Source organism: Erpetoichthys calabaricus, chromosome 1 (assembly GCF_900747795.2).
Source record: "Erpetoichthys calabaricus chromosome 1, fErpCal1.3, whole genome shotgun sequence".
In the NCBI taxonomy this organism is placed as follows: domain Eukaryota; kingdom Metazoa; phylum Chordata; class Cladistia; order Polypteriformes; family Polypteridae; genus Erpetoichthys; species Erpetoichthys calabaricus.
Genome location: NC_041394.2, coordinates 332,699,305 through 332,726,839, shown reverse-complemented (window position 1 = coordinate 332,726,839; position 27,535 = coordinate 332,699,305). Strand labels below are relative to the sequence as shown.

At 42.5% G+C, this 27,535-nt stretch overlaps 1 protein-coding gene across 1 annotated transcript in view; it reads left to right on the top strand.

Moving 5' to 3' along the window:
* The first annotated feature begins 656 nt into the window (after positions 1 to 656).
* Positions 657 to 27,535, top strand: part of LOC114666580 (zona pellucida sperm-binding protein 3-like) — a 515,374-nt gene continuing 488,495 nt past the window's right edge. The window contains exons 1-8 of the mRNA XM_051926578.1: positions 657 to 701; positions 21,944 to 22,261; positions 23,728 to 23,846; positions 24,003 to 24,106; positions 24,183 to 24,354; positions 24,428 to 24,548; positions 24,631 to 24,722; positions 24,797 to 24,912. Of these exons, the coding sequence (XP_051782538.1) occupies positions 672 to 701; positions 21,944 to 22,261; positions 23,728 to 23,846; positions 24,003 to 24,106; positions 24,183 to 24,354; positions 24,428 to 24,548; positions 24,631 to 24,722; positions 24,797 to 24,912 (1,072 nt within the window). The 5' untranslated portion in view covers positions 657 to 671. The remainder of the gene's footprint in view (positions 702 to 21,943; positions 22,262 to 23,727; positions 23,847 to 24,002; positions 24,107 to 24,182; positions 24,355 to 24,427; positions 24,549 to 24,630; positions 24,723 to 24,796; positions 24,913 to 27,535) is intronic.

Here is a 27,535-nt window from a genome sequence, read left to right as displayed (position 1 = left end):
TATTGGAGATAATTTTATTTTACCACAACAATCCCTGAGCCGTCTACATAACTCCAAACGTTTTCAGATGAATTTGAGGCAAAACCTTAATCCAAAATCAAAATGAGATCAAATCGAAACTATAGAAATATTCCATAAAGACTTTTTAATAGCACCCCATTACCACAAAACACTTGACAACATTCAACTTTAATTACATTTGTCAATTATTTTATTATTTTAACACCGTCCGTGTTAGTTTGGAATGTACAACACGCCTACAAATCTCCTAACTGAAACTTCTTCAAGACATCACACTTAACATTTAAAACTGAGTTCACTTTACTTAAGCAAAGCAAATAAGTTTGGTTTTAATTACCGAGAGATTTAAAACCCAATTGTCTGCCGCGTGATCCACATAAGAACTGCCGTTTACTGCCTGAGATGATCTTACGCTTTTGTGGTTGTTTTAATTTGTGATTCTAATTCTATTACCTCCTTCCCGTAATTAACCTCAGTATTTCATGCGTCTTGTTCATTTCAAACGTGATTGGTGACTGATTGGCGATCTTTTTCTCCGCACGTGCTATTAACATTAAGCAGGCGAACGCCTTCATTCGTGTATATAAAGACTGCGCTGGGGGTTCGACCTTTACTGCAATTTGCTGATTTCCTCCATTTGCTATTACAAAATGTGGTGTAAAGACAAGGGTCAGATAACCGTAGTGTTGCTGCTCTTTTTCCTCTGCGATGCTTTTGCTCAGCACCGTTTCAAAGGACGGAAGGTTATGGCAAAGCACCAGCAGCCCGCGGTCGTGCAATATTTTGAGCCGAGAGCTGGCGCTCCGCAGACCGTAACCGCTCAGTGCACCGACAGTGAGGTGATCGTCACCATCAGTCCGGACTTGCTGGGCATCCAAAAGCCGGTCCAGCCTTCTGATCTTTCCATGGGTGGATGTGGAGTCACCAGCCCGGCCGGTGCTCAGCCCTTTGTGATTGAAGCCCCTCTGCAGGGCTGTGGGAGCACCGTGGAGGTGAGTTGCTTCAGGGCTCCTGCATTTGTCGTTTTCCAAATTGTTTTTCTCGGAATGAGTTATTGACTACTCTTGTAGTATGTGGATCAGGTCCTGTGTTACGTTTTGGCGCCCAAGTCTCAATAGATCAGGCACGAGTTAACGAGATCTTGGCTTTCTCTATGAAGCTCCGTTTATCACACGGAAGTGACTGCTCGTCGGCGATTGTATTGTGCCCAGATCATATATTCGTGGTGTGCTGCCCACTTGTGACATGTATAAATGAGTTCATCATGAACCTGTGGACAGTTTGAAACTTAAGGATTAAATTTCACACAATCATTAGGAAGTTCTTTACAAAGAACGATAGACGCTTGGAATAAGCTACCAAGTAGTGTGGTACAGTAAGACTTTAGGGACTTTCAAAACTACACTTGGTTTTAAGAAATAACTGGATATGACTGGTGAGCTGTGTTGGACTGAATGGCCTGTTCTCCTCTAGTGTTCTGAATGTGGGCACATGTGCCTGTTTAGGGAGCGTGAAGTCGGTTGAAATCTGACTTGTGCTGCGCAGCAATTCGTGTAGCAAGTTTGAAACGGACAAAATTCAAAAGCAAAGTGGGCATGGTGATGAGGGTTTGACATGGAATATGAAAGTTATTACAGTGGTGCTAAAAACTGCTCCACTCTAGACCACTGCAAAAATGCAAGTGTGGAAGACTTCAGCAGGATCCTTGACAAATTTTAAAGGGAAGTTAATGACAAATATAACCCGTTCAGACAGCCTGCCTTCAATGCCTAGTTGGGTCTAATCTCTGTCCACCCAACAAAAGGTCTCTGCAGGTCCTCCTTGTATAAGCTCTGGTCAAAAGGCCATTTTATATAGGTCAATTCAAAGCACCATTTGACAAGCCAGGTATGCCGCCTTTAAATTCTGGAGTAGATTAAATCTCCAATTGCTTGACTCTGCAATATATTTTAAAGTTCATTTTTTTTTCTTTCCTTTTGAAAAGTCGTTTTTCAGTTTGAGTACAGAATTGTTTCATTTCTTCTTCCACAGCATTGGCATCTTCCAGGTGTATGTGAAATCTAAAATTTAGAACAATTTGTCTTTAATCATACTGAAATGTCTAGTCACCATATTAGATGAGCAAATGTCCAAGCAGTACACCTGTCCAACAATTTAAGTGCCCATTTAAAGCCTTTTGAGGTGACTACATCTAGAAAGAGGATTCTGCTGGCCAGTCTATCTAATCCAACATTAAATACTTCAGATAGTAGTTTGCAGCTTATAACCTTTCAGGATAGTTGATTAAACCTAATCACTACCAATTGGTTCTTTAGCAACGTAAGCCAAGTGTTTGGAAAGGATGCTGTTGGAGCAAAACTTCTAGTCTGGACTCTATGGCTTATTGTCGGCTGAATAGCCCTATATTGCTGACTTCTCTTTAGATGCTGGGAGCTGTAATAACCTACACCTTCACCCTGGACTACAATCCTTCTCCAATTGATGGTCTTCCCATTGTAAGAACAAATCCAGCTGTGGTGCAGATTGAATGCCAATACAATAGGTAAGAGATGCCACATGGCTATAATGCAGAAGCAGAGAAGTTTCCGTGTTTGGACAGATTCTTGTATGTTGAAGTTAACTTGGAATGGTTTTGTAGCTTAACACATCAAGGATACATCTGGATCCTCTTTCTAATGCAACTTCCCCCAACCCAGGCTACACAACTTAAGCAGCAATGCCTTAAACCCCACTTGGGTTCCCTACACCTCCACGATATCTGCTGAGGATATTCTGGGATTCTCGCTTGTTATAATGAGCAGTAGGTGTACACATTTAAAAATCCTCCTTTCCATTTGCACTGATAAATGTGATCTGAAAACCTTGTAACATTCCTGTCTGCAGGTGACTGGAGTGGGCCGAGTCCATCCAACACCTTCTTCCTAGGAGACCTCATTAACCTTCAAGCGTCTGTGGACAACACTAACCATGTGCCTCTCCGTGTCTTTGTGGACAGCTGTGTGGCCACTCCTGGGTCAATGCATCTGCCCCGGCCTACACCTTCATTGGGAATAATGGGTGGGTGTGAGCAATAGTCTGACCAGATCTTGGTCTGGAAACAATGCTATGGTTCCTCTTGTGTATTGCAGGTGTTTCTTGGACAGCAAACTGACAGGCTCCAATTCCCAGTTCGTGTCCCCCAGAGTTGCCCAGTCTGTAATGCAGTTCCAGCTGGATGCCTTCAGGTTTTATGGCCTGACTACTAGTTCAGTAAGTCTTCTGCTCATCTCCTTTGGAGGAATCCATTGAAGCTCCCAGGTGTGACTAGTCTCTTGCATGTCTACTTTCAGATCTTCATTACCTGCCATCTGAAGGTGACCTTGGCATCTGCTAATGTTGATCCTTTGAATAAGGATTGTTCCTACAACTCTGCACTGAGCCAGTAAGTGACTGGGAGGATAAGGGTGCACCTGTTCAGATGAGGTAGTAGGTGGTGATCGGTGGCTGTGCTTTCAGGTGGAGCTCAGTGGATGGGAACAATGCTGTCTGTAGCTGCTGTGATACCAGCTGTGCCAACCCCCCTCCCTTCAGGAGGGGCTCTGGTGCCCTTAAACACAGACCCAGGAGAGCAAGTAAGTGACCTCATCAGCAGACTTCTGCAGTGTCCAGCCTGGGATACACAAACTGTAATTGTATTTTGCAGGTGAATGGAGCACACCAGCTGAATGGCAGGAGACCATTTCTGTTGGCCCTCTTTATCTGGAGCAGGTCTCTCCTTTGTCTTCTGTATCACAGTCCCTGTCTGGCCAGCAAGATGAAGCCTCTCCAGGTAACTTATTTCAATTGTCTAAATGCAAGCTGTTAAGGACTGCTCCTTAATTTGGCATAGTAAAAACATTTCTAAAAATCTAAACCCCTAACTTCTTTTCTCCTTGCAGGCTCCAAATTCCAAGATTCCATCCTTGGAGCTGTTGTAGGTGTCCTGGCTGTCTCGTGTGTGGCTGTACTATTCTTTGCCTACAGAAAAGCAAAGGGTGCTGTTAATACTAAGCAATAAAATTTTTAAATCTTGTATCATTGTCTGCTCTATTGTGTAGGTTTAGATCCTGTAAGATCAGGAATATGCAGTTGGATGGTACCACATGCATGCTCGCTAGGTCAAGGGTTGCCTAGGATTGTTCAGGTCTCGATCTATATAGCTTGAAGGTCTACATGAATACTCGGCAAATGTAAATCTTCCAAACTCACTTTGCTAGAAAGTGGTATCTCAACAAATGATCCCATTTGTCCAAGCTATTTGAGGGTCCCATCTACAGCCTGCCAAATATGAAGGAAGATCTTTCAATTTTCTGAACAGATTGGTACCAGTTTAATTGAAATGGCTTGAGCAAGACCTGTGGTTCCCAAATCCAGTCTTGGGACTGTGTGGCTGAATGGACTGAATCTGATATTCAACTAGCTTGACTTTTGTGTGTGGGTTCCTCCCCCCCCCCCCCCCAGTAAATTTCTGAGTTCTAAACCTTCATTTTAAGGGACTTGTAGACATTTAGGTCACATCATGAAGAAATGACACTCTTTAGACACAGCCACACTTCCATCCATAATGGTTGGCACACAGCAATGGCAGCTCAATGTGGTCTTTCATATATCCCATGACTGCTTCAATCTGCAATTTCATGGACTGCACCATGTGTGGAGGGTGTTATTTGGTGATGATCTACTGAGCCTCTAATACAGCCATCTTCAGCTCCTTGCTTTGTTTTCTGCATATTGAACATTGCCCAACTAGATTTAAATTGGATGACTTGCTTGGCCTTTTATTTTAAGCCAAACAGGAATTTGTCAAAGCTTAATCTTGTAGGATGTGACTTTAGAGGCCTTTGCTAAACCTTGAGCAGATCAAATGTTTCTCCACCTCAATTGTACCACTGCCATCAGCAGCTCCATCAATGAAGTGTTCCAGTTGCTGTGGCAGCCATACATGGCCAAGCCAGAACACCCCCAGTCCTTGCCATGTTTAACAGAAGCGGTGGTCTGCTTTGGATCTTGGGTAGTTCCTTATCTCCACACTCTGCTCTTGCCATCATTCTGACTCCTGTTGCTGTCTTGTCTCTCAAAGACCTTTCCCAGAATTCTGCAGGCTCTTTCAAGTCCTTTGTCACAAACTAATCTGGCCATCCGGTTTCTGTGATTCACACCTTGCAGTGTGGCCTGTTTTCTGTTCATGAAGTCTGCAGATAGTCCTGACACATCTGCCTCCGAAGACTGTTTCTGATCTGTTGGATGTGTTTGGGTTTTTTCTTTACCGTGGTGAGGATTCTTCTGTCCTCGGCAGTGGAGGTCTTCCTTGGCCTATCCATCACATTGTGATTACTGAGCCCACCGGTGCATGTGTGTGGGGGTTTTGTTCTCCATGACATTCCAGTTGATTTCAGCCATCCTAAGGTTTCACAGATGTGTCTAATGGTTTTACTTTTATCAGACTCTAATATTACATTTTAACCATTATTTTGTACAAAGGGCAGAAAAATCTGTGTGAATGTAATGGTATTGCCAAACATTTAAACAGCCAGTGAAAACGTCAAACTGGGTGAATCTGTGAACAGTGATGGCCACATATTTTAGAAAGCAAATACACCGAACCTGTTCAAATAAAGAAAAAAATCTTCATGTCACACAATCAAGAGGTCAACTGCCAGCCTGGTTACCAGCACACAACATGCACACCATCAAAATGGTAAAAAAAAAAAAAAAACTCCTCGTGGCGAAGGGGGGTCCAAACATTTAAATTAAACAATGCAGAAGGTTATTAAAGTGTGGTACATTTCCAAGTCAGTTATTTCTTCCAAATAATGGTATATATTACCACATTAAATTGTTATAAAGAGAAGCATTTTTAACACATTTTGAAAAAAGTTCTTGCAGCTTACAATAGTTTACATGGAAATTCATGTCCATATGTGACAGAAAAAACTTAAAATTGAATAAATATGTAGTGATGGGGGGAAGAAGCCTCGTGAAGCTTTAAGGCTTTCTATTTTTGCTAGTAGGGTAATTTACCGTATTAGCTATTATGAAGTGAGAAGTCAAGGAAAATGACACCATTTATTGGCTAAATTACATCTTGCCTGAAGGGTTACCTCGAAAGCTTGCACAGTATTGTAATCTTTATAGTTCGCCAATAAAAGGTGTCATTTTGCTTAACTCCTCACCACTTTCTATTTGTGCCGCAAAACGATTCGAAGCTTTGAAACCTCAACCCCCACTATGAACAGCGACATCTGGTGGTTAACCGAGGTCAAGGCAAGCTTTCTAGAGCTCAAGTGAAGCCGCACTCTCCGTTTCAGCCTCATGTCACCGGTAAAAGGTCAGAAAAGTCTGTGGTCATTTTTTTCTGCTGTTGTCTATATCCATTTATACTAGTTTTGAACGCCGTGTTCCGCTGTTAGTCGCCATCTATCACCAAAGCTCTCCAAATCTCTCTCTCCTCACAACCCAACTTTGTTGGAACTGGAATGACGCATTTTTTGTAGGCTACCTGTTATTTTAGCGCCAGCGCCAAACCAATGAAGCGCTCTGTGAAGCACTGATGACGTTCGAAGCTTCAAACGTCACGAGTCACGTGGCAGCAGTGTTTTGACACAAGCTCCGACAGACTGATTCGACTCACTACGCTTCAGATTGACTGACACAAGCTTAGACGCTTCGGTATCATTTTCCCATCTCTACAAACAAGTTGAGGTTTTGATTTAAGAAAACAGGCCATTTGCATTTAGGAGGCAAAATCCTGCGAAACACTGTGCTTGGTTTAAATTCTCAAGGCCCTCACAATTCTAAACGTGGGTAACTTGTATCTGATACAAAGACAAGAGCTGATATGTTAAATTCTACTTTTAGAAATAGTTTTAAATAGCCCAGATAAGACCTTTCAAACATGTTCACATACTGATCAATGACTTGAGAGAAAATAAATACATCATTAATATACACCAACATGAATATTCCTACAAATGTCATTAACAAACTATTACAAAACAACAGGTGATCTGGCTCACCCAAAGGGCGTCAGACAGGATTCATATCGTCCGGGGGTGCTGAAGAAAGTCGTCTTCTATTCTTCAGTTTCTTTAATGCATAACATTATACAAGTTACAGTATAAATATCACATTTACAATACAAAAATTGTGGTTCCTGTGACCTGATTAAGTAAAGATAGAATCAATGGAGGAGGTTGCTTGTTCTTTAACTTTTTATTGAATTCCTGAAAATCAATACACAGACGTAAATAATATTTTAAATATGAAAAAAAAAACATCATACTGGCCTGCTGGAGGTCTAATGAAGCCGTTTTGGAGATCAAATCTAGAACATTCCTCCATGGTCTTGGTCTTTGGCCTTGACAGTGCAAACAAATGTTCCCTTTAGGTCGAGGAGCTCCAGATGACAAGTCTATCGCTCAGTCAGTTGTACTCCCTAAGAGGATGACGCTCAAGAGAGTTTAGTTTACTAAATGAATCTTCAGTCTCTTTATACGGCAAAGGAAGGGTCTCAGTAATAAAACATGAAAACTAGGGAGGGGGGCTTCAGTACTTGATCAAACAATTTTTAAAACATCAAGTGGAGTGGGGGGGGCTTCAATCTTTATCAAACTTTTTTTAAAACAACAACTGCAAGATGTTCTTGGATTACAAAGTTTCAACTAGAGACACGCAACAACAAGTCTAACAGCATTCATTACCTTTGAAGACATTTCTTACATGACATCCACCAGTCGCTTTCCTCTCTTTTTGTTCTCAGTTTGCCTCTTCTGCCCTGTTATTATGGCAGTTGTCAGTCCGGTCTAAATTCTCAAGCCACAGGTTTCATTTAAAACAGCAATGCTGCGTCTCCCGGGGGGTTCATTTCTCAATACGGTCCCGTCTGTCTGTGACTGTGACAGGAGTGAACTTTACCGAGTACTCATGACGTTTTTGTATTTTAACATTTTTCCTCCTCCTTAGCACATGCAGTGCCTTTTCTTGAACTCACAGGGGTGATGGTATTAGACAGGACATCAAGAGGAAGGAAAATTTTGATTCATAAAACCGATGCAACCATTCATTTATTTGTTCCCTATTTTGTCAGATATATTGTGATTGTTTCCAATTTCCTTTTTCCTTTTCCTCTCAGAAGTGACCCTTGAGCAAGGCCCTTAATCTGAAATTGCTCCATCTTGCCAATGACGCTGATCTGCATCCGGACCTCAAGCAGATCCTCCAACTTACAGGGACAAATTGGGGGTGGCACTCCAGCCACCGTAAAGAAAACCTGACACTGTACCAGTGTGGTGCTGCGGTGTCACCACTGCACTCGGGTCCCAGTCCAGGTGGTTTGGTGTGAGTGGGTTTGCTAACGCACTATCAGTGCCTGCTCCCAACCTCCTCCTCCTTTCCTCTTCTATGAAACTCTAGCCATTATTGGACCTTGGGATATAAATCTAATTTTGTAAATGACTTGCTGTTGTCATGAGCATGTGAGAAATTTTAAGGGCTTTGGTGATGGATCATTCTCCACTAATCCAGAGGTTGGTGCTGTCTGATCATGGCCTCTCATGTCCTCCTTGTGCAGAAGGGAAGATTGACAGCTCTTCTCTTCCAAACATCACCTTTGGGGTCTGCCCATCTGGAACTCGCATCCTTCTACCCAAATATGTCAGAACCGGAGGAGCCGCCATCTTTGTCAGTAACCTGAGAGGAGTCCAGTCTAAGACAGACTCAAGTTGAATTTTCTTTTTTTGTCCTTTATCCAGTTATATGAGGTTTGCCACAAGGAGCCCCAACACTTTGACCTTCTCTTGTTACAATGCACATATAGGAAATTTTGGTTTAATGTTCATTTAATAGAAATTTTCTTCTACCCAATTGGATGTTCCAAAACCCTGGGATAACCATGGGACTGCCATATGATTTATAGATTACCTGGTCTTACCTACTCTAAATATCAGGATGTATTCAGTGCTGGTTAACAACATCCTCTGTGACGCCTCCCATCTACTGTATGTAGTTATTTGAACTCGTCGGTCTTGAGGAGGTCCAATGAGTTATTCCTGGTTGTTTGTTCATATTGTTGGAGACACCTCTGCCTTGTTTTGTTCCAGTATGTTTATTTTTCATGAAGAAAATAATTGATTAATGGATATTACTCTCATGTAGGACTGCAAAAATTTACATATTTGTCTGGAGTTCAATCAACTACACACATATACATACATATATATATATATATATATATATATATATATATATATATATATATATATATATATACTAGCAAAATACCCGCGCTTCGCAGCGGAGAAGTAGTGTGTTAAAGAGGTTATGTAAACATATATATATACATAAACATATATATACATATATAGATATACACATATCTACATATACATATACAGTAATCCCTCGCTATATCGCGCTTCGCCTTTCGCGGCTTCACTCCATCGCGGATTTTATATGTAATCATATTTAAATATATATCGCGGATTTTTGCTGGTTCGCGGATTTCTGCGGACAATGGGTCTTTTAATTTCTGGTACATGCTTCCTCAGTTGGTTTGCCCAGTTGATTTCATACAAGGGACGCTATTGGCAGATGGCTGAGAAGCTACCCAACTTACTTTTCTCTCTCTCTCTCTCTTGCGCTGACTTTCTCTGATCCTGACGTAGGGGGATTGAGCAGGGGGGCTGTTCGCACACCTAGACTATACGGACGCTCGTCTAAAAATGCTGAAAGATTATCTTCACGTTGCTACCTTCTGTGCAGCTGCTTCCTGAAGCGACATGCAGCACGGTGCTTCGCATACTTAAAAGCTCGAAGGGCACGTATTGATTTTTGATTGAAAAACAAACTCTGTCTCCCTCTCTCTCTCTCTTTCTCTGCTCCTGACGGAGGGGGTGTGAGCTGCCGCCTTCAACAGCTTTGTGCCGCGGTGCTTCGCATACTTAAAAGCCAAACAGCCCTATTGATTTGTTTGCTTTCTCTGTCTTTATGACAGGCTTTGCTCCTGACGCGTACTCCTTTGAAGAGGAAGATATGTTTGCATTCTTTTAATTGTGAGACGGAACTGTCATCTCTGTCTTGTCATGGAGCACAGTTTAAACTTTTAAAAAAGAGACAAATATTTGTTTGCAGTGTTTGGATAACGTTCCAGTCTCTCTACAACCTCCTGTGTTTCTGCGCAAATCTGTGACCCAAGCATGACAATATAAAAATAACCATATAAACATATGGTTTCTACTTTGCGGATTTTCTTATTTCGCGGGTGGCTCTGGAACGCAACCGCCGCGATGGAGGAGGGATTACTGTATATACATATACTCATCCACATATACATATATATATATACATATACAAATTTACATATCTACATATATATATACATATAAATATAGACATACATATATACATACATACATACATACATTCACATATATATATATATATATATATATATATATATATATATATATATATATATATATATATATATATATATATATATATATATACTGTATATATACATATTTACTTATTGGCTCCTGTATTTAGGATATAGCGGGTTGGATAATGGATGGATGGACATTTGTATGCATAGCCCTATTTGCCCGTTTTTGTTTTTTTTCTTTCTTCCGTAATATTTCAGCAAACCCGGAGCTTGTCAGTTCAAATCGTGGTACTGACACCACTGTGTGACCCTGAGGAAGTCACTTCACCTGCCTGTGCTGCAAAAAACAAAAGTAATGTAACAAATTGTACCTCAGATGTTGCAAGTTGCTGGAATAAAGGCATAAGTAAAATAGATAAATATGTATTATACACATAGGAACTATTCATTTATTTTCAGTCAAGTCATCTGCAGCTAACCTTTATAAATGAGGGTTTCTCCTTTTTAGATAGTGCAAACTGTTTCTTCTTCATTGACGTTTTCTCTTGGAGAGCTTTTTTCATTTCATTGAAAATTAAAGCAGCAGCTGCCAAAATATGTAGCTTTCTTATTAATTTTTCAACATTGTGTAAAATAACTTTATAAAGTAACATAAAAGGTTTAAATACTGGTTATCCTTTTACACTAAAATATTACTAAAGAGATACAAAAAAAGTAAAATGCATATGTTCTTTTTCTTTAAGGAGATTTAATATTACTGAAGAAAGAAAAAAAAAAATAAAACAGCCAAATGGGGCTATGCATACGAACTTAAAAGGTTTAAATAAAACAGAAATATACACTTTTATTTTTACTTGCTTAACTTGTGGAGGGTGTATCCTGTAGCAAAGCCCTAACTTTTTTCGTGAAAGCCCATTTCAGTCAATAAGTCTTAAAAACAGGTGTAAAGATATTGACAATAAGCTACGCAAACCCACCAAGACATGGAATCGTTTAAATCAAGTATCATTACATCTTCCTTTCTTAAAGAGAAGTAAGGCAGTACTTATAAGCTTACATATATATATATATATATAGACTTACATACATATATATATATATATCTATATATATCTATATCTATATATGTATATCTATATATATCTATATCTCTATATACATCTATATATATATATATATATATATATATATATATATATATATATATATATATATATATATCTAAATCCCCGCGAAGTACTGCTTTTAAATTTTTATTAAGAAGAAAAGCTTTTTAAATTGAGGGAAAATATCCCAATAGCAATTTGTTAAGGATCTGTTTTTTTGTGAAGCAGCCTTAACACAGCTTTTCCGCTGTTTTATAAATGAACGCCATATAAGGTCTTCCTTTTTCCTTGCTTCGCCAAGGAAGGAGCCTTTTTATTAAATCCAAGGGTTCTTCGCTTTTTTTTTTTGTTTGTTTATTACAATTGTTATAGTTCTGTTTGTATACGACGTTGTCAGTTCAGCACTCAGGTTGTAATATGACCAAGCTGTGCAAGCTTACTGTTAAGAATGCAACGTATAGTTGTACATGAGAAAAGCAATCTTGCCTCAAATCAATGGTAACCTTTTGTAGGTCTATGAACTTAATTTAAAGTTTAGGTTTACACGGTGCTTTCTTTCTAAGTACCTGCACTCATGAATATGTCTGTATGCGTCAGTCGCTCAAATCCCCGCGCTTCGCACCGGCGAAGTACTGCTTTTAAATTTTTATTGAGAAGAAAAGAAAACCTTTTAAAATTGAGGGAAAATATACCAATAACAGTTTGTTAAGGATCTGTTTTTTTGTGAAGCTGCCTTCACTCGAGTGATCACTTCGAGCTGACTTGCTGGCTAACCATAAGCGTTACCTGGTAGGTAACCAACCATACAATCAGATTGTGAATCAGACTACGAATGCCTTGAATGTAATTACCCCGATCTACATGCTGTCAAATAAACGAACCACACGCAGTGGCGCAATTTTAGGGGCTTCGCCTCTAGCGCTGACGTCCGAGGTTCGATTCCCGTAAGGGAGTGAAGTGAGTGGGTGGTTACCTACCAGGTAACGCTTATGGTTGGCCAGCAAGGCAGGTAACATCAGCCACGGTGCCTTCAGTTGTGAGAAGCAGATCATAGAATGGATGAAAATAGTTTACTGTCAAATAATGCAAACAGTACACGACACGTCTTTCCCCCTTATTCTTGGCTCATCAGGCGTACACACTCACTGCACTCGCTTACGGTAATCGAACCTTGGACGTCAGCGCTAGAGGGGCTTCGCAGCGGTGAAGTATTGCTTTTAAATTTTAATTAAGAAGAAAAGAAAACCTTTTTAAATTAAGTCTTAAAAAGAGGTGTAAAGATATTGACAATAAGCTACGCAAACCCACCAAGACATGCAATCGTTTAAATCAAGGCACGAGTCGAAGAACACCATCCCATATTATTAGTTAACGATTAACACATTTCTATATGTATTGTAAGCATACAATACAACTGATGATATGTTGCGCTTATTTATCTGGTGTACTGACATTTTTGCGCGTTTAACGGCTGAAATCTAACGTGGTTTGTGCCCTTCAGAATGAAAAGAGTTTGCATTTACCTTTTTAATAAAAGGCGAGCTTTTAAGCCTGAGAAATCACCCCGTAAATGCACACGTTTAATTGCACATGTGTTAATATGTATGCTTACACAGTATTAAAAGACACTCAACAATTACACAGTATTAAAAGACAGTCAACAATTAGCGTCATTTACCTTCGTTCCCGCGTTCGACTTGTGCTGTAAATCTCTTCCTCGTTTTCAGTTCACGTGATTATGTAGGAGGCGTAATACGTGATGACGCAATACGTGACTCCGCCTCCTCCATTAGAGTATATGGACAAAAAACAGGTTCCAGTTATGACCATTACGCGTAGAATTTCGAAATGAAACCTGCCTAACTTTTGTAAGTAAGCTGTAAGGATGAGCCTGCCAAATTTCAGACTTCTACCTACACGGGAAGTTCGAGAATTAGTGATGAGTCAGTCAGTCAGTCAGTCAGTCAGTGAGTCAGTGAGGGCTTTGCCTTTTATTAGTATAGATATATATATATATATATATACAGTATCTCACAAAGTGAGTACACCCCTCACATTTTTGTAAATTTTTTATTCTATCTTTTCATGGGATAACACTGAAGATATGACACTTTGACACAATGTAAAGTAGTCCGTGTACAGCTTGTATAATGTTGTAAATTTGCTGTCCCTTCAAAATAACTCAACACACAGCCATTAATGTCTAAACCGCTGGCAACAGAAGTGAGTACACCCCTAAGTGAAAAATGTCCAAATTGTGCCCAAAGTGTCAATATTTTGTGTGGCCAACATTATTTTTCAGCACTGCCTTCACTCTCTTGGACATGGAGTTCACTAGAGCTTCATAGGTTGCCACTGGAATCCTCTTCCACTCCTCCATGATGACATCACGGAGCTGGTGGATGTTAGAGACCTTGCGCTCCTCCACCTTCCATTTGAGGATGCCCCTCAGATGCTCAATAGGGTTTAGGTCTGGAGACATGCTTGGCCAGTCCAGCACCTTTACCCTCAGTTTCTTTAGCAAGGCAGTGGTCGTCTTGGAGGTGTGTTTGGGATCGTTGTCATGTTGGAATACGGCCCAGTTTCCAAAGGGAAGGGATCATGCTCTGCTTCAGTATGTCACAGTACATGTTGGCATTCATGGTTCCCTCAATGAACTGTAGCTCCCCAGTGCTGGCAGCACTCGTGCAGCCCCAAACCATGACACTCCCACCACCATGCTTGACTGTAGGCAAGACACACTTGTCTTTGTACTCCTCACCTGGTTGCCGCCACACACGCTTGACACCATCTGAACCAAATAAGTTTATCTTGGTCTAATCAGACGGCAGGACATGGTTCCAGTAATCCATGTCCTTAGTCTGCTTCTCTTCAGCAAACTGTTTGTGGGCTTTCTTGTGCATCATCTTTAGAAGAGGCTTCCTTCTGGGACAACAGCCATGCAAACCAATTTGATGCAGTGTGTGGCGTGAGGTCTGAGCACTGACAGGCTGACCCCCCACCCCTTCAACCTCTGCAGCAATGCTGGCAGCACTCATACGTCTATTTTCAAAAGACAACCTGTGGATATGACGCTGAGCACGTGCACTCAACTTCTTTGGTCGACCATGGCGAGGCCTGTTCTGAGTGGAACCTGTCCTGTTAAACTGCTGTATGGTCTTGGCCACCGTGCTGCAGCTCAGTTTCAGGGTGTTGGCAATCTTCTTATAGCCGAGGCCATCTTTATATAGAGCAAAAATTCTTTTTTTCAGATCCTCAGAGAGTTCTTTGCCATGAGGTGCCATGTTGAACTTCCAGTGACCAGTCTATTTTCAAAAGACAACCTCTGGATATGATGAGAAATTGCTACAATATCACGAGTGGCAAAATCTACAGTTTGGTACATCCTGAGAAAGAAAGCAAGCACTGGTGAACTCAGCAACACAAAAAGACCTGCACGGAAGACAACAGTGGTGGATGATCGCAGAATCATTTCTATGGTGAAGAGAAACCCCTTCACAACAGCCAACCAAGTGAACAACACTCTCCAGGGGGTAGGAGTATCGATATCCAAGTCTACCATAAAGAGAAGACCGCATGAAAGTAAATACAGAGGGTGCACTGCAAGATGCAAGCCACTCATAAGCTTCAAGAATAGAAAGGCTAGATTGGACTTTGCTAAAGAACATCTAAAAATGCCAGCACAGTTCTGGAAAAACATTCTTTGGACAGATGAAACCATTATCAACCTCTACCAGAATGATGGCAAGATAAAAGTATGGAGAAGGCGTGGAACAGCTCATTATCCAAAGCATGCCACATCATCTGTAAAAACAGTGGAGGCAGTGTGATGGCTTGGGCGTGCATGGCTGCCAGTGGCACTGGGACACTAGTGTTTATTGATGATGTGACACAGGACAGAAAGAGCCAAATGAATTCTGAGGTGTTCAGAGACATACTGTCTGCTCAAATCCAGCTAAATGCAGTCAAATTGATTGGGTGGCGTTTCATGATACAGATGGACAATGACCCAAAACATACAGCCAAAGCAACCCAGGAGTTTATTAAAGCAAAGAAGTGGAAAATTCTTGAATGGCCAAGTCAGTCACCTGATCTTAACCCATTTGAGCAGGCATTTCACTTGTTGAAGACTAAACTTCAGACAGAAAGGCCCACAAACAAACAGCAACTGAAAGCCACTGCAGTAAAGGCTTGACAGAGCATTAAAAAGGAGGAAACCCAGCATCTGGTGATGTCCATGAGTTCAAGACTTCAGGCTGTCATTTCCAGCTAAGGGTTTTCAACCAAGTATTAGAAATGAACATTATATTTCCAGTTATTTAATTTGTCCAATTACTTTTAAGCCCTTGAAATGAAGGGATTGTGTTAAAAAAATGCTTTAGTTGCCTCAAATTTTTATGCAATCATTTTGTTCACCCCACTGAATTAAAGCTGAAAGTCTGCACTTCAACTGCATCTGAGTTGTTTCATTTAAAATTCATTGTGGTAATGTACAGAAGCAAAATTAGAAAAAAGTTGTCTCTGTCCAAATATTTATGGACCTAACTGTATATATATATATATCCCCTCCTTAAACCGCCACCTTATCGGTGGATGCGATTGCGTGTCCCAGTGATCCTAGGAACTCTGTTGTCCAGGGCTTTATGCCCCTGGTAGTGCCACCCAAGGCAAACTGGTCCTAGGTGAGGGATGAGACAAAGAGCGGTTCAACAAACCTTCACTTAAGAATCAGAACTTTGGACAACGTTTTCCCTTGCCCAGACACGGGTCACCGGGGCCCCAGTCTGGAGCCAGGCTTGGAGGTGGGGCTCGATGGCAAGTGCCTGGTAGCCAGGCCTGCACCCATGGGGCTCAGCCAGGCACAGCCTGAAGAGGCAACGTGGGTCCCCCTTCCCATGGGCTCACCACCTATGGGAGGTGCCAAGGAGGTCGGGTGCAGTGTGAGTTGGGTGGTGGCCGAAGGCGGGGACCTTAGCGGTCTCATCCTCGGCTACAGAAGCTGGCTCTTGGGACATGGAATGTCATCTCTCTGAAGGAGAAGGAGCCTGAGCTAGTGCGTGAGGTTGAGAGGTCACGGCTAGATATAGTTGGACTCACCTCGACGCACAGCTTGGACTCTGGAACCAATCTCCTTGAGAGGGGCTGGACTCTCTACCACTCTGGAGTTGCCCCCGGTGAGAGGCACCGAGCGGGTGTGGGCATACTTATTGCCCCCCGACTTGGAGCCTGTTCATTGGGGTTTACCCCGGTGGACGAGAGGGTAGCTTCCCTCCACCTTCGGGTGGGAGGACTGGTCCTAACTGTTGTTTGTGCGTATGCACCGAACAGCAGTTCGGAGTACCCACCCTTTTTGGAGTCCCTGGAGGGGGTGCTAGAGGGCATAACTTCTGGGGACTCCCTCGTTCTGCTGGGAGACTTCAATGCTCACGTGGGCAATGACAGTGAGACCTGGAAGGGCGTGATTGAGAGGAATGCCCCCCCCCCCCCCCGATTTGAACCCGAGTGGTGTTTTGTTATGGAACTTCTGTGCTCATCACGGATTGTCCAAAACGAACACCATGTTCAAGCATAGGGGTGTTCATATGTGCACTTGGCACCAGGACACCCTAGGCCTCAGTTCGATGATCGACTTTGTGGTTGTGTCATCGGACTTGCGGCCACATGTCTTGGACACTTGGGTGAAGAGAGGGGCGGAGCTGTCAACTGATCACCACCTGGTGGTCAGTAGGCTTTGATGGTGGGGGAGGATGCCGGTCAGGCCTGGTAGGCCCAAATGTGTTGTGAGGGTCTGCTGGGAACGTCTGGCAGAGGCCCCTGTCAGAAGTAGCTTCAACTCCCACCTCCGGCAGAACTTCGACCACATCCCGAGGGAGGTGAGGGACATTGAGTCCGAATGGGCCATGTTCCGTGCCTCTATTGTTGAGGCGGCTGACCGGAGCTGTGGCCGTAAGGTGGTCGGTGCTTGTCGTGCCTGCAATCCCCGAACCCGTTGGTGGACACCGGCGGTGAGGGATGCTGTCAAGCTGAAGAAGGAGTCCTACAGGACCCTTTTCTTCTGTGGGACTCTGGAGGCAGCTGATAGGTACTGGCAGGCCAAGCGGAATGCAGCATTGGTGGTTGCTGAGCCAAAAACTCAGGCATGGGAGGAGTTTGGGGAGGCCATGGAGAACGACTGTCGGACGGCTTCGAGGATATTCTGGTCCACCATCCGGCATCTCAGGAGGGGAAGCAGTGCAGTGTCAACACTGTATATGGTGGGGATGGTGCACTGCTGACCTCGACTCGGGACATTATGGGTCGGTGGGGGGAGTACTTCGAAGACCTCCTCAATCCCACAAACATGCCTTCCAATGAGAAGGCAGAGCCTTGAGTACTCGGAGGTGGGCTCCCCCATATCTGGGACTGAGGTCACCGAGGTGGTCAAAAAACTCCTTGGTGGCAGAGCCCCAGGGGTGGATGAGATACACCCAGAGTTCCTCAACGTTCTGGATGTTGTAGGGCTGTCTTGGTTTACACGCCTCTGCAACATCGCATGGACATCAGGGACAGTGCCTCTGGATTGGCAGACTGGGGTGGTGGTCCCCCTATTTAAGAAGGGGGACCAGAGGATGTGTTCCAACTACAGAGGGATCACACTCCTCAGCCTCCCTGGTAAAGTCTATTCAGGGGTCCTGGAGAGAAGGGTCCATCGGATAGTGGAACCTTGGATTCAGGAGGAACAGTGTGGTTTTCGTCCTGGTTGTGGAACAGTGGACCAGCTCTACACCCTTAGCAGAGTCCTGGAGGGTTCATAGGAGTTTGCCCAACCAGTCTACATGTGTTTTGTGGACTTTCAAAAGGCGTTCGACAGTGTCCCTCGGGGAATCCTGTGCAGGGTGCTCCGGGAGTATGGGGTACCAGACCCCCTGATAAGGGCTGTTTGGTCCCTGTACGATTGGTGTCAGAGCTTGGTCCGCATTACCGGCAGTAAGTCGAACCCATTTCCAGTGAGAGTTGGACTCCGCCAGGGCTGCCCTTTGTCACCGACTCTGTTCATAACTTTTATGGACAGAATTTCTAGGTGCAGCCAGGGTGTTGAGGGGGTCCGGTTTGGTGGACTCAGGATTGGGTCACTGCTTTTTGCAGATGATGTTGTCCTGTTTGCTTCATCAGGCCGTGATCTTCAGCTCTCTCTGGATCGGTTTGCAGCTGAGTGTGAAGCGGCTGGGATGGGAATCAGCACCTCCAAATCTGAGACCATGGTCCTCAGTCGGAAAAGGGTGGAGTGCCCTCTTAGGGTTGGAAGCGAGATCCTGCCCCAAGTGGAGGAGTTCAAGTATCTCGGGATCTTGTTCACAAGTGAGGGAAGAATGGGGCATGAGATCAACAGGCAGACCAGTGCGGCATCTGCAGTGATGTGGGCTCTGCATCGGTCTGTCGTGGTGAAAAAGGAGCTGAACTGCACGGCAAAGCTCTTAATTTACCAGTCGATCTATGTTCCTACCCTCACCTATGGTCATGAGCTATGGGTAGTGACCGAAAGAACGAGATCGCGAATACAAGTGGCTGAAAATGAGTTTCCTCTGCAGGGTGTCTGGGCTTTCCCTTAAAGATAGGGTGAGAAGCTTAGTCATCCGGGAGGGGCTCAGAGTAGAGTTGCTGCTCCTCCGCATCGAGAGGAGTCAGATGAGGTGGCTCGGACATCTGATCAGGATGACTCCTGGATGCCTCCCTGGTGAGGTGTTCTGGGCACGTCCAACTGGGAGGAGTCCCTGGGGAAGACCCAGGACACGCTGGAGGGACTATGTCTCTCGGCTGGCCTGGGAATGCCTTGGGATTCTCCCGGAAGAGCTAGAAGAAGTGGCCGGGGGGAGGGAAGTCTGGGCATCTCTGCTCAAGCTGCTGCCCCCGCCACCCAACCTTGGATAAGCGGAGGAGGATGGATGGATGGATATATATATATATATATATATATATTTATATATAGGGAAAACTAAAAGGTAAAGTCAGTTTGAAAGTTATGGGGTCCCTACAGCAGATCGAAGCTGACACAATACAATCCATTTAAATTAGCTTATGAGTAATCCAGACATGCAGAGTGCAGCACTCGGCCATTAGGCTCATTAATCTGAAGGTCAAATGAACATGGACGCTCCACTGTGGGATTGCACTACTGCTGAAAAATGCACCAAAGTGAGATTTCATTGGACAGAGATAGTGAAATCTGCTGAAATTCAATGAAAGATTATATTTATATATTCTTCTAGGATGAATCTTAAAAAAACAACAGGAACTACTTACGCACATTGATGTTAAGTAGAATATGCAGAGGCAGCTGGGCATTCTTGTAGCCTTTGCACTCTTATACATTTTGTTTTTTTTTCCTTACATCACAAGCCCTGGAGTTTTTCTTTTTCTTACTTCTTTCCTCCGAGGTCATCTGACTACAGCATTAGACGTATAGAGACATATTATTCTTAATTTGTTTTTAATTGAATCCTGGGAGGGATGCCTCATGTTTCGAGTGTCTTTCTAGCCCCTGATAAGATATTGAACTTGAGGTCGGTTACCTTGGCCAATGTTGAGATATTCTTGCTTTGTATTTGAGCTTATCTGTGCCCAGTGAATGTTGAATAGGTATTGTGCACCAATATAAAAAGAACCTGAAAGGTTAAAGTGCCTTTCCAGGACACTTTTACACCACAAAACTATTGATTCACTATTACACAAATAAGGGAAAAAAAAGAAGATTTCTTTATGTTATCTGAGGTCCACTTCCAGATTATGACGTAACCATGGAGAAGTCACAGGCATAGATTGGCTCAAAAATAATATTTATCATCGTCTCTGCATTGTTTGAACCAATCCACCCAAAACTGGGCCTGCTTGTCTTGTGGGGCTCCCTGTTGCTTTCCACTATTTTTTTTTTTTTAACAGGGCGAATTATTTACCTTTTATATTTACTCTCTCTCTCTATATAAAATCCTATAAGCCTAAAGTGCAACGATTTTAAGTGAAGTTTTTTGTCACGGTTTAAATAGAGATTATCTTAAAACCTACATACATATTTTTGTTATCATTCTTTTCATAACTTATCGAAGTTTAATGTGATTTTCTTAGATTTTCAGATTCTTATTCCGTTTTTAAATTGTAAATTAAAATATCTAGAAAGTCATTGTTTTTATATATCAAGAAAGACGTGGTTTTTAATTTCAATAAATGTTTATTATTTCAATAATTTATTTTAATACTTTAATTCAATAAATTTCATTACTTTTGACGCTTTTTGTCTGTTGAAATGTCAGTTTAAACGAATGGATCGTTTATTTAGTCTCTTATAAATACTCATCGAGCACAGTGGACTTCAGTTTAACGGGAATACTCCAATCGGTAATAAAGTAAATATTCTATGCTCATTTCATGATTTTTACTCCGTTCGATAATAATTTATTTTTCTTTTACATATTTATATAATTTTGTGATTTAGGCAGCAAGTGGGTCGGCCTACCACACCGCAACTGGGGGGTTGTGCGCCAAAGGCGTCAGGGGGCTTGGCCCGCCCAGTTCAACCATAATAGACGAAATAAATGGAAGGATACTTGTCCTGTCTCCACTTTCTAAGGCTGATATTGGAGATGATTTGAATTTACCACAACAAATCCACGAGCCGTCTGCATAGCTCCAAACGTTTACAAATTAATTTGATGTAAAACCGTAATCCAAAATCAAAATAATATCAAATCCATCCATCCAGCCATTTTCCAACCCGCTGAATCCGAACACAGGTTCACGGGGGTCTGCTGGAGCCAATCCCAGCCAACACAAGGCAGGAACCAATCCCGGGCAGGGTGCCAACCCACCGCAGTAATATCAAATCGATGCTATATAACTTTTCAATAAAGACTTTTTTAGTAGCACCCAATTACCACAAAATACTTGACTAAACTTTAATTATATTTGTCAATTATTTTATTAGTCTTCCGTGTTAGTTTGCAATGTACCCACACGCCCACAATTCTCGTAAGTGAAACTTCTTCAAGACATCACACTTAACATTTAAAATTTAGCACACTTTATTCTTCACTTACGCAAAGCAAATACGTTTGATTTTAGTTACCGAGAGATTTAAACCTCCAATTACCTGGTCCAGTGTTCTATATAAGAAATGTCAAGTCACTGCCTCCTATGATCTTACGCTTTTGCGGCTGTTTTGATTTTTGATTCTAATTTTATTATAGTCTTCCCGTAATTAACCCAAGTGTTTCAAGTGTCTTGTTTATTACAAACGTGATTGGTGACGGATTGGTGATCTTTTTCTCCGCACGTGTTAACATTAAGCAGCCGAAAGCCTTAATTCGCTTATATAAAGACTGTGCTGCGCCTTGACTTTCATTGTGTTTTCTTTGTTTGTTTTTCAAAAATGTGGTGTAAGGGTCAGATAGCCGTGGTGTTGCTGATTTTTTTCCTCTGCGATGTTTTTGCTCAGCCCCGTTTCAAAGGACGGAAGGCTATGGCCAAGCACCAGCAACCCGCTGTCTTGCAATATTTTGAGCCGAGAGCTGGCGCTTCGCAGACCGTAACGGCTCAGTGCACCGACAGTGAGGTGATCGTCACCATCAGTCCGGACTTGCTGGGCATCCAAAAGCCGGTCCAGCCTTCTGATCTTTCCATGGGTGGATGTGGAGTCACCAGCCCGGTCGGTGCTCAGCCCTTTGTGATTGAAGCGCCTCTGCAGGGCTGTGGGAGCACCGTGGAGGTGAGTGGCGTCGTTGCTCTCGCACTTGTAGTATGTGGCTCAGGTCTGGTTTAAGATTACCGTTACTGAAAGATTAGGAAAACGACAAGATGTTTATGTTCGTATAACGTTTTGGCGCCCAAGTCACAATTGATCAGGTACGAGTTAATGAGATCTTGGCTTCTCCGCTGTTAAGCTCCATTTATTACACATGACTGCTCGTAGGCGTTGCTATTGGAAGGACATTAGACTTGGGCAGTTAAGCCCGCATTATGTGCCCAGATTCTTTATCCGTGGTGTTTGCCAACTCGTGACCTGTAAAATGAATTCATGAACACTTTGACGCAGGTAACTTAAGGGGATAAAACCTTTACTGTTTGTGCGAATATTTAACAAGTGTCTATTGTAGTTTCGTTACAAAAACGAAGAATAGTGTGGTACTTTCAAAACTGGTGGTTTTTTTTAAATGTGGACAGAACAGTTTAACTTTTTTGCACTTAATGGCCTGTTAATGTGTGTGTGGGCACATGTGCGTGTTTAGGGAGCGTGGAGGTCGGGTTCAAATCGGACTTGCATAGCGATTAGTGTAGTAAGTTTGACATGGATAACGAGGCAATGGTTATAAGCCAGAACTTAATATTTTATGGGCTGTGTTTCAAACCGTCCTCGTGTTCACATTACGTTTGAATGTCGGTTGCATTTTATTAAACTGGCGTTAATAACCGCTCCAGTCTAGACAAATGCAAGGGCTGAAGACTTGTTCAGTAGGACCCCTGACAAATTTTAAAGATCAAAAATCGCCTGCCTTCAAGGATCCAGTTGGGTCTGTCTGCACGGGTGAATATTTGTCCAGCTTACAAAAGGTCTCTGCAGGTCCCCATTGTATGAGCTCTTGCCAAAATGCTGTTTTAACACAGCAATGTAATATTCTACTCCAGACATTAAAGGAGGCGTACCTGGCTTGGTCTAATTGCAATAATGCAAAGTACAATCTGACATCCCTTAATATTTACAGATCAGATTTGAAATCTCTTCATAGTCAAGCTGAAACATAAGCAAAAACAAAATGGAGCATTTTCAATTTCTTCCACTGCTATAGGTTTTGGGTGTGAAATCCAATGCTGTTCAACATTTCAATATGCAATTAAAATGTTCTGATGTATAGTTGCCTATTTTGACAAATTGTGGGACCGGTGTACTGCTTGGGCATTTGCTTTAGTAACCATTTTTAAAGACTTTTTAGATGGCCCTTTTGGCCAGCAGTCATCCTTCTGGTTATTTCATGTTGGATTAGATCTAGGATAGTTGCTAACTTACAATATCTGAAGTAACGGCACCCTTTAAACCGCATCACTGCAGCTTAATGCCGAATTACAAGGCAATTGGTTATTTGTAAAGGGTACTTTTTTTTTTTTTTTTTATAGAAGGTTTGCTCTTGTTTAGTATTGTCGGCTGACTAGCCCTAAATTGTTGGATCTTCTCTTTAGATGCTGGGAGCTGTAATAACCTACACCTTCACCCTCGACTACAATCCTTCTCCAATTGATGGTCTTCCCATTGTAAGAACAAATCCAGCTGTGGTGCAGATTGAATGCCAGTACAACAGGTGAGAGATGCCGCATGGAAACTCCACTTCTGCATTATAGCCATGTTGGGAAAGATTCTTGCATGTTAATGAAGTTGAAACTTGAATCCTTGATGTGTTAAGCTACAAAACCATTCCATTTAGATCCTTTTTTTTTTTTTTTTTTTTCTAACCCAGGCTACACAACATAAGCAGCAATGCCTTAAACCCCACTTGGGTTCCCTACACCTCCACGATATCTGCTGAGGATATTCTGGGCTTCTCGCTGGTTATAATGAGCAGTAGGTGTACCCTAAAAATCCTCCTTTCCATTTCCACTAATGTGATCTGAACACCTTGTAACATTCCTGTCTGCAGGTGACTGGAGTGGGCAGAGTCCATCCAACACCTTCTTCCTAGGAGACCTCAACCTTCAAGCGTCTGTGGACAGCACTAACCATGTGCCTCTCCGTGTCTTTGTGGACAGCTGTGTGGCCACTCCTGGGTCCAATGCTTCGGCCCCGGCCTACACCTTCATTGGGAATAATGGGTGGGTGTGAGCCATAGTCTGTTCGGATCTTTGTCTGGAAATGCAATGCTATGGTCCCTCTTGTGTATTGCAGGTGTTTCTTGGACAGTAAACTGACAGGCTCCAATTCCCAGTTCGTGTCCCCCAGAGTTGCCCAGTCTGTAATGCAGTACCAGCTGGATGCCTTCAGGTTTTATGGCCTGACTACTAGTTCAGTAAGTCCTTTCCTTCCATCTCCTTTGGAGGAATCCATTGAAGCTCCCAGGTGTGAATAGTCTCTTGCATGTCTACTTTCAGATCTTCATTACCTGCCATCTGAAGGTGACCTTGGCATCTGCTAATGTTGATCCTTTGAATAAGGATTGTTCATACAACTCTGCACTGAGCCAGTAAGTGACTGGGAGGATGATGGTGCACCTGTTCAGATGAGGTAGCAGGTTGTGATTGGTGGCTGTGCTTTCAGGTGGAGCTCAGTGGATGGGAACAATGCTGTCTGTAGCTGCTGTGACACCAGCTGTGCCAACCCCCCTCCCTTCAGGAGGGGCTCTGGTGCCCTTAAACACAGACCCAGGAGAGCAAGTAAGTGACCTCACTGGCAGACTTCTGCAGTGTACAGCCTGGGATACAAAAGCTTCAATTGTATTTTGCAGGTGAATGGAGCACACCAGCTGAATGGCAGGAGACCATTTCTGTTGGCCCTCTTTATCTGGAGCAGGTCTCTCCTTTGTCTTTATCACAGTCCCTGTCTGGCCAGCAAGATGAAGCCTCTCCAGGTAACTTATTCAACTGCCTAAATGCAAGCCATGTGAAGGACTGATCTTACTAAACTAAATTAAACCACTTCATTCCTAATGCCTTTTCTATTTGCAGGCTCCCAATTCCAAGATTCCATCCTTGGAGCTGTTGTAGGTGTCCTGGCTGTCTCATGTGTTGCTGTACTATTCTTGGCATACAGAAAAGCAAATGGCATTGCTAATACTAAGCAATAAAATTTTAAATCTTGTATCCTTGTCTGCTCCTTGTGGTGGTTTGCACTTGTTTAGATCACCCACCAAGATCGGGTTTTTGCTATCGCATGCATGGTCATTAGATCAAGGGATGCCTAGGATTATAGATCAGATTTTTCCAGGTCTTAAATCTGTTTAGCTTGAAGGTCTACAGGACTAATGTGCCCAAACTCACTCCTCTAGATAATGAGGATCCTATCTACAGCCTCACAATGTACCAAGTCAGAAGGAAGATCATGCAGAACTATAAACATTCAGTTAAACTCCAGTGCCAATCTGTTCAGAAAGGGCTGGATCAAGACCTGTGGTTCCTAAATAGTCCTGGGACTCTGAATCTGTGCAGGAACACAAGTTGATATTCACCAACTAACTTGGCTTCTCTTTGGGCACAGAAGCCCAGCATGTTACTCAGATTTTTATTTTAATCTGTTTTGGTAGTAAAGGAGAATTTTCTATTACAGACCTTAATTTAAGGGGGTTTGTGTACATTTGCTTCACAGCATGAAGAAATTCCTTCCCTACAAAATGGGTTGGCACACAGAAATGGAAGGCAAATTATTTAAAGCAGTCATATTTGGTATGTCGCACATCCTTGTGTATAATGACTGAAGTCTACAATGGGTGAGGTTCTGCTAAGGCAGCCATCAATGGAAGGCCTGCTCATCTTGATTCAAATGGCCAAGCCAATCACCCAATTTAACTATTTTTGGCGATACTCCTGTTTCCTAAGCAGTGTATCTTGGTTATCTTCTAGGAAGAACCAGTGAGTGTGGGGGCATTTAGTGGAACTTGAGCAGATTAAATGTTTCTACTCACCTCAGAAGTCATTGTGTGACTGTCATCAGCAGTCTCCTCAATGAAGAGGGGTTTAAGTACCTGTGATAGCCATAACACCCCAGCGTCCCATGTTTAACAGAGGTGGTCTGCTTTGGATCTTGCAGTTCCTTTTAGTTTCGCCATTACTCTGGCTCATTTGTCCACAAGCCCTTCTATCGGAGTCCTTTTTCACAAACTAATCTGGTCATCCTGGGTTTTTGTGCTCCTCTTGAGTGTCTTCTGTTCATGAAGTTTTCTGCAGATGGTAGTTTAACACACATCGGGCCCCCTGGAGATTGTGTATGACCTGTCAGACAGGCATTTGGGGGTCATAGTGAAGATTCTTCTGTCCTTAGCTGTGGAGGTCTTCCTTGGCCTACCAGTCCCTTTGCAATTACTGAGCACACCAATGCATTTAGTTAATGATATTCCAGACAGTTGATTCAGGTCATCCTAAGGTTTCAGATGTTTTTAATGGTTTAGCTCTTTTTTTCTCAGACTCTATGTACAAAATGGTTAATGTTCAAAAAAATATACCAAAGGTGGGAAGATTATTTATGGTGTAATTGACATAGCCATCACTGTTCAGCCTCTTTGAAGTTTGCACTGGCTTTAAGTGTTCAGCTGTGTATTTCAGAATGCAAAGTAACCCAGTTCAAATAACCTCAATGTCACTTCAGTGTCATTTATCAGTCATGTGACAACTGCCAGCATGGTTACTAGCACACCAGCATCAACAGGGAAAGAACTCCTGAAGGAGGTCCAAACATTCAAATTAAACAATGCAGAAGGAATTTCACCAAGTTTGGTACTGTTGCCAAGTCAGTTTTCTTCCAAATCATCCTATATATTACCACATCAAACTGTGTTCTAAAGAGAAGCTTTTTTATACATTGTTAAAAAGTTTATTTTTTATAGCTTACAATAGAGCCCTGTGGCCCTTCACGTTCATGTGACAGAAAATCCTTAACTTACTAAATGTTAAGGATTTGATTTAAGAAAACGGGCCATCTGCATTTAGGAGGCAAAATCCTGTGAAACACTGTGCTTGGTTTAAATTCTCAGGGCCCTCACAGTTCTAAACGGGGCTAATTTGTGTCTGATACAAAGACGAGAGATGATCTGTTAAATTCTACTTTTAGAAATTGCTTTAAATAGCCCAGATAAGACCTTTCAAACGTTCACATACTGATCATGAGAGAAAATAAATTATACACCAACATGAATATCCCTACGAATGTCATTAAACTATTACAAGACAACAGGTGCTCTGGCTCACCCATCGGGTCGTCTCACAGGATTCATATCGTCTGGTGGCACTGTTGAAAGTCATCTTCTATTCAGTTTCTTTAATGTATAACATACAAGTTACAGTATAA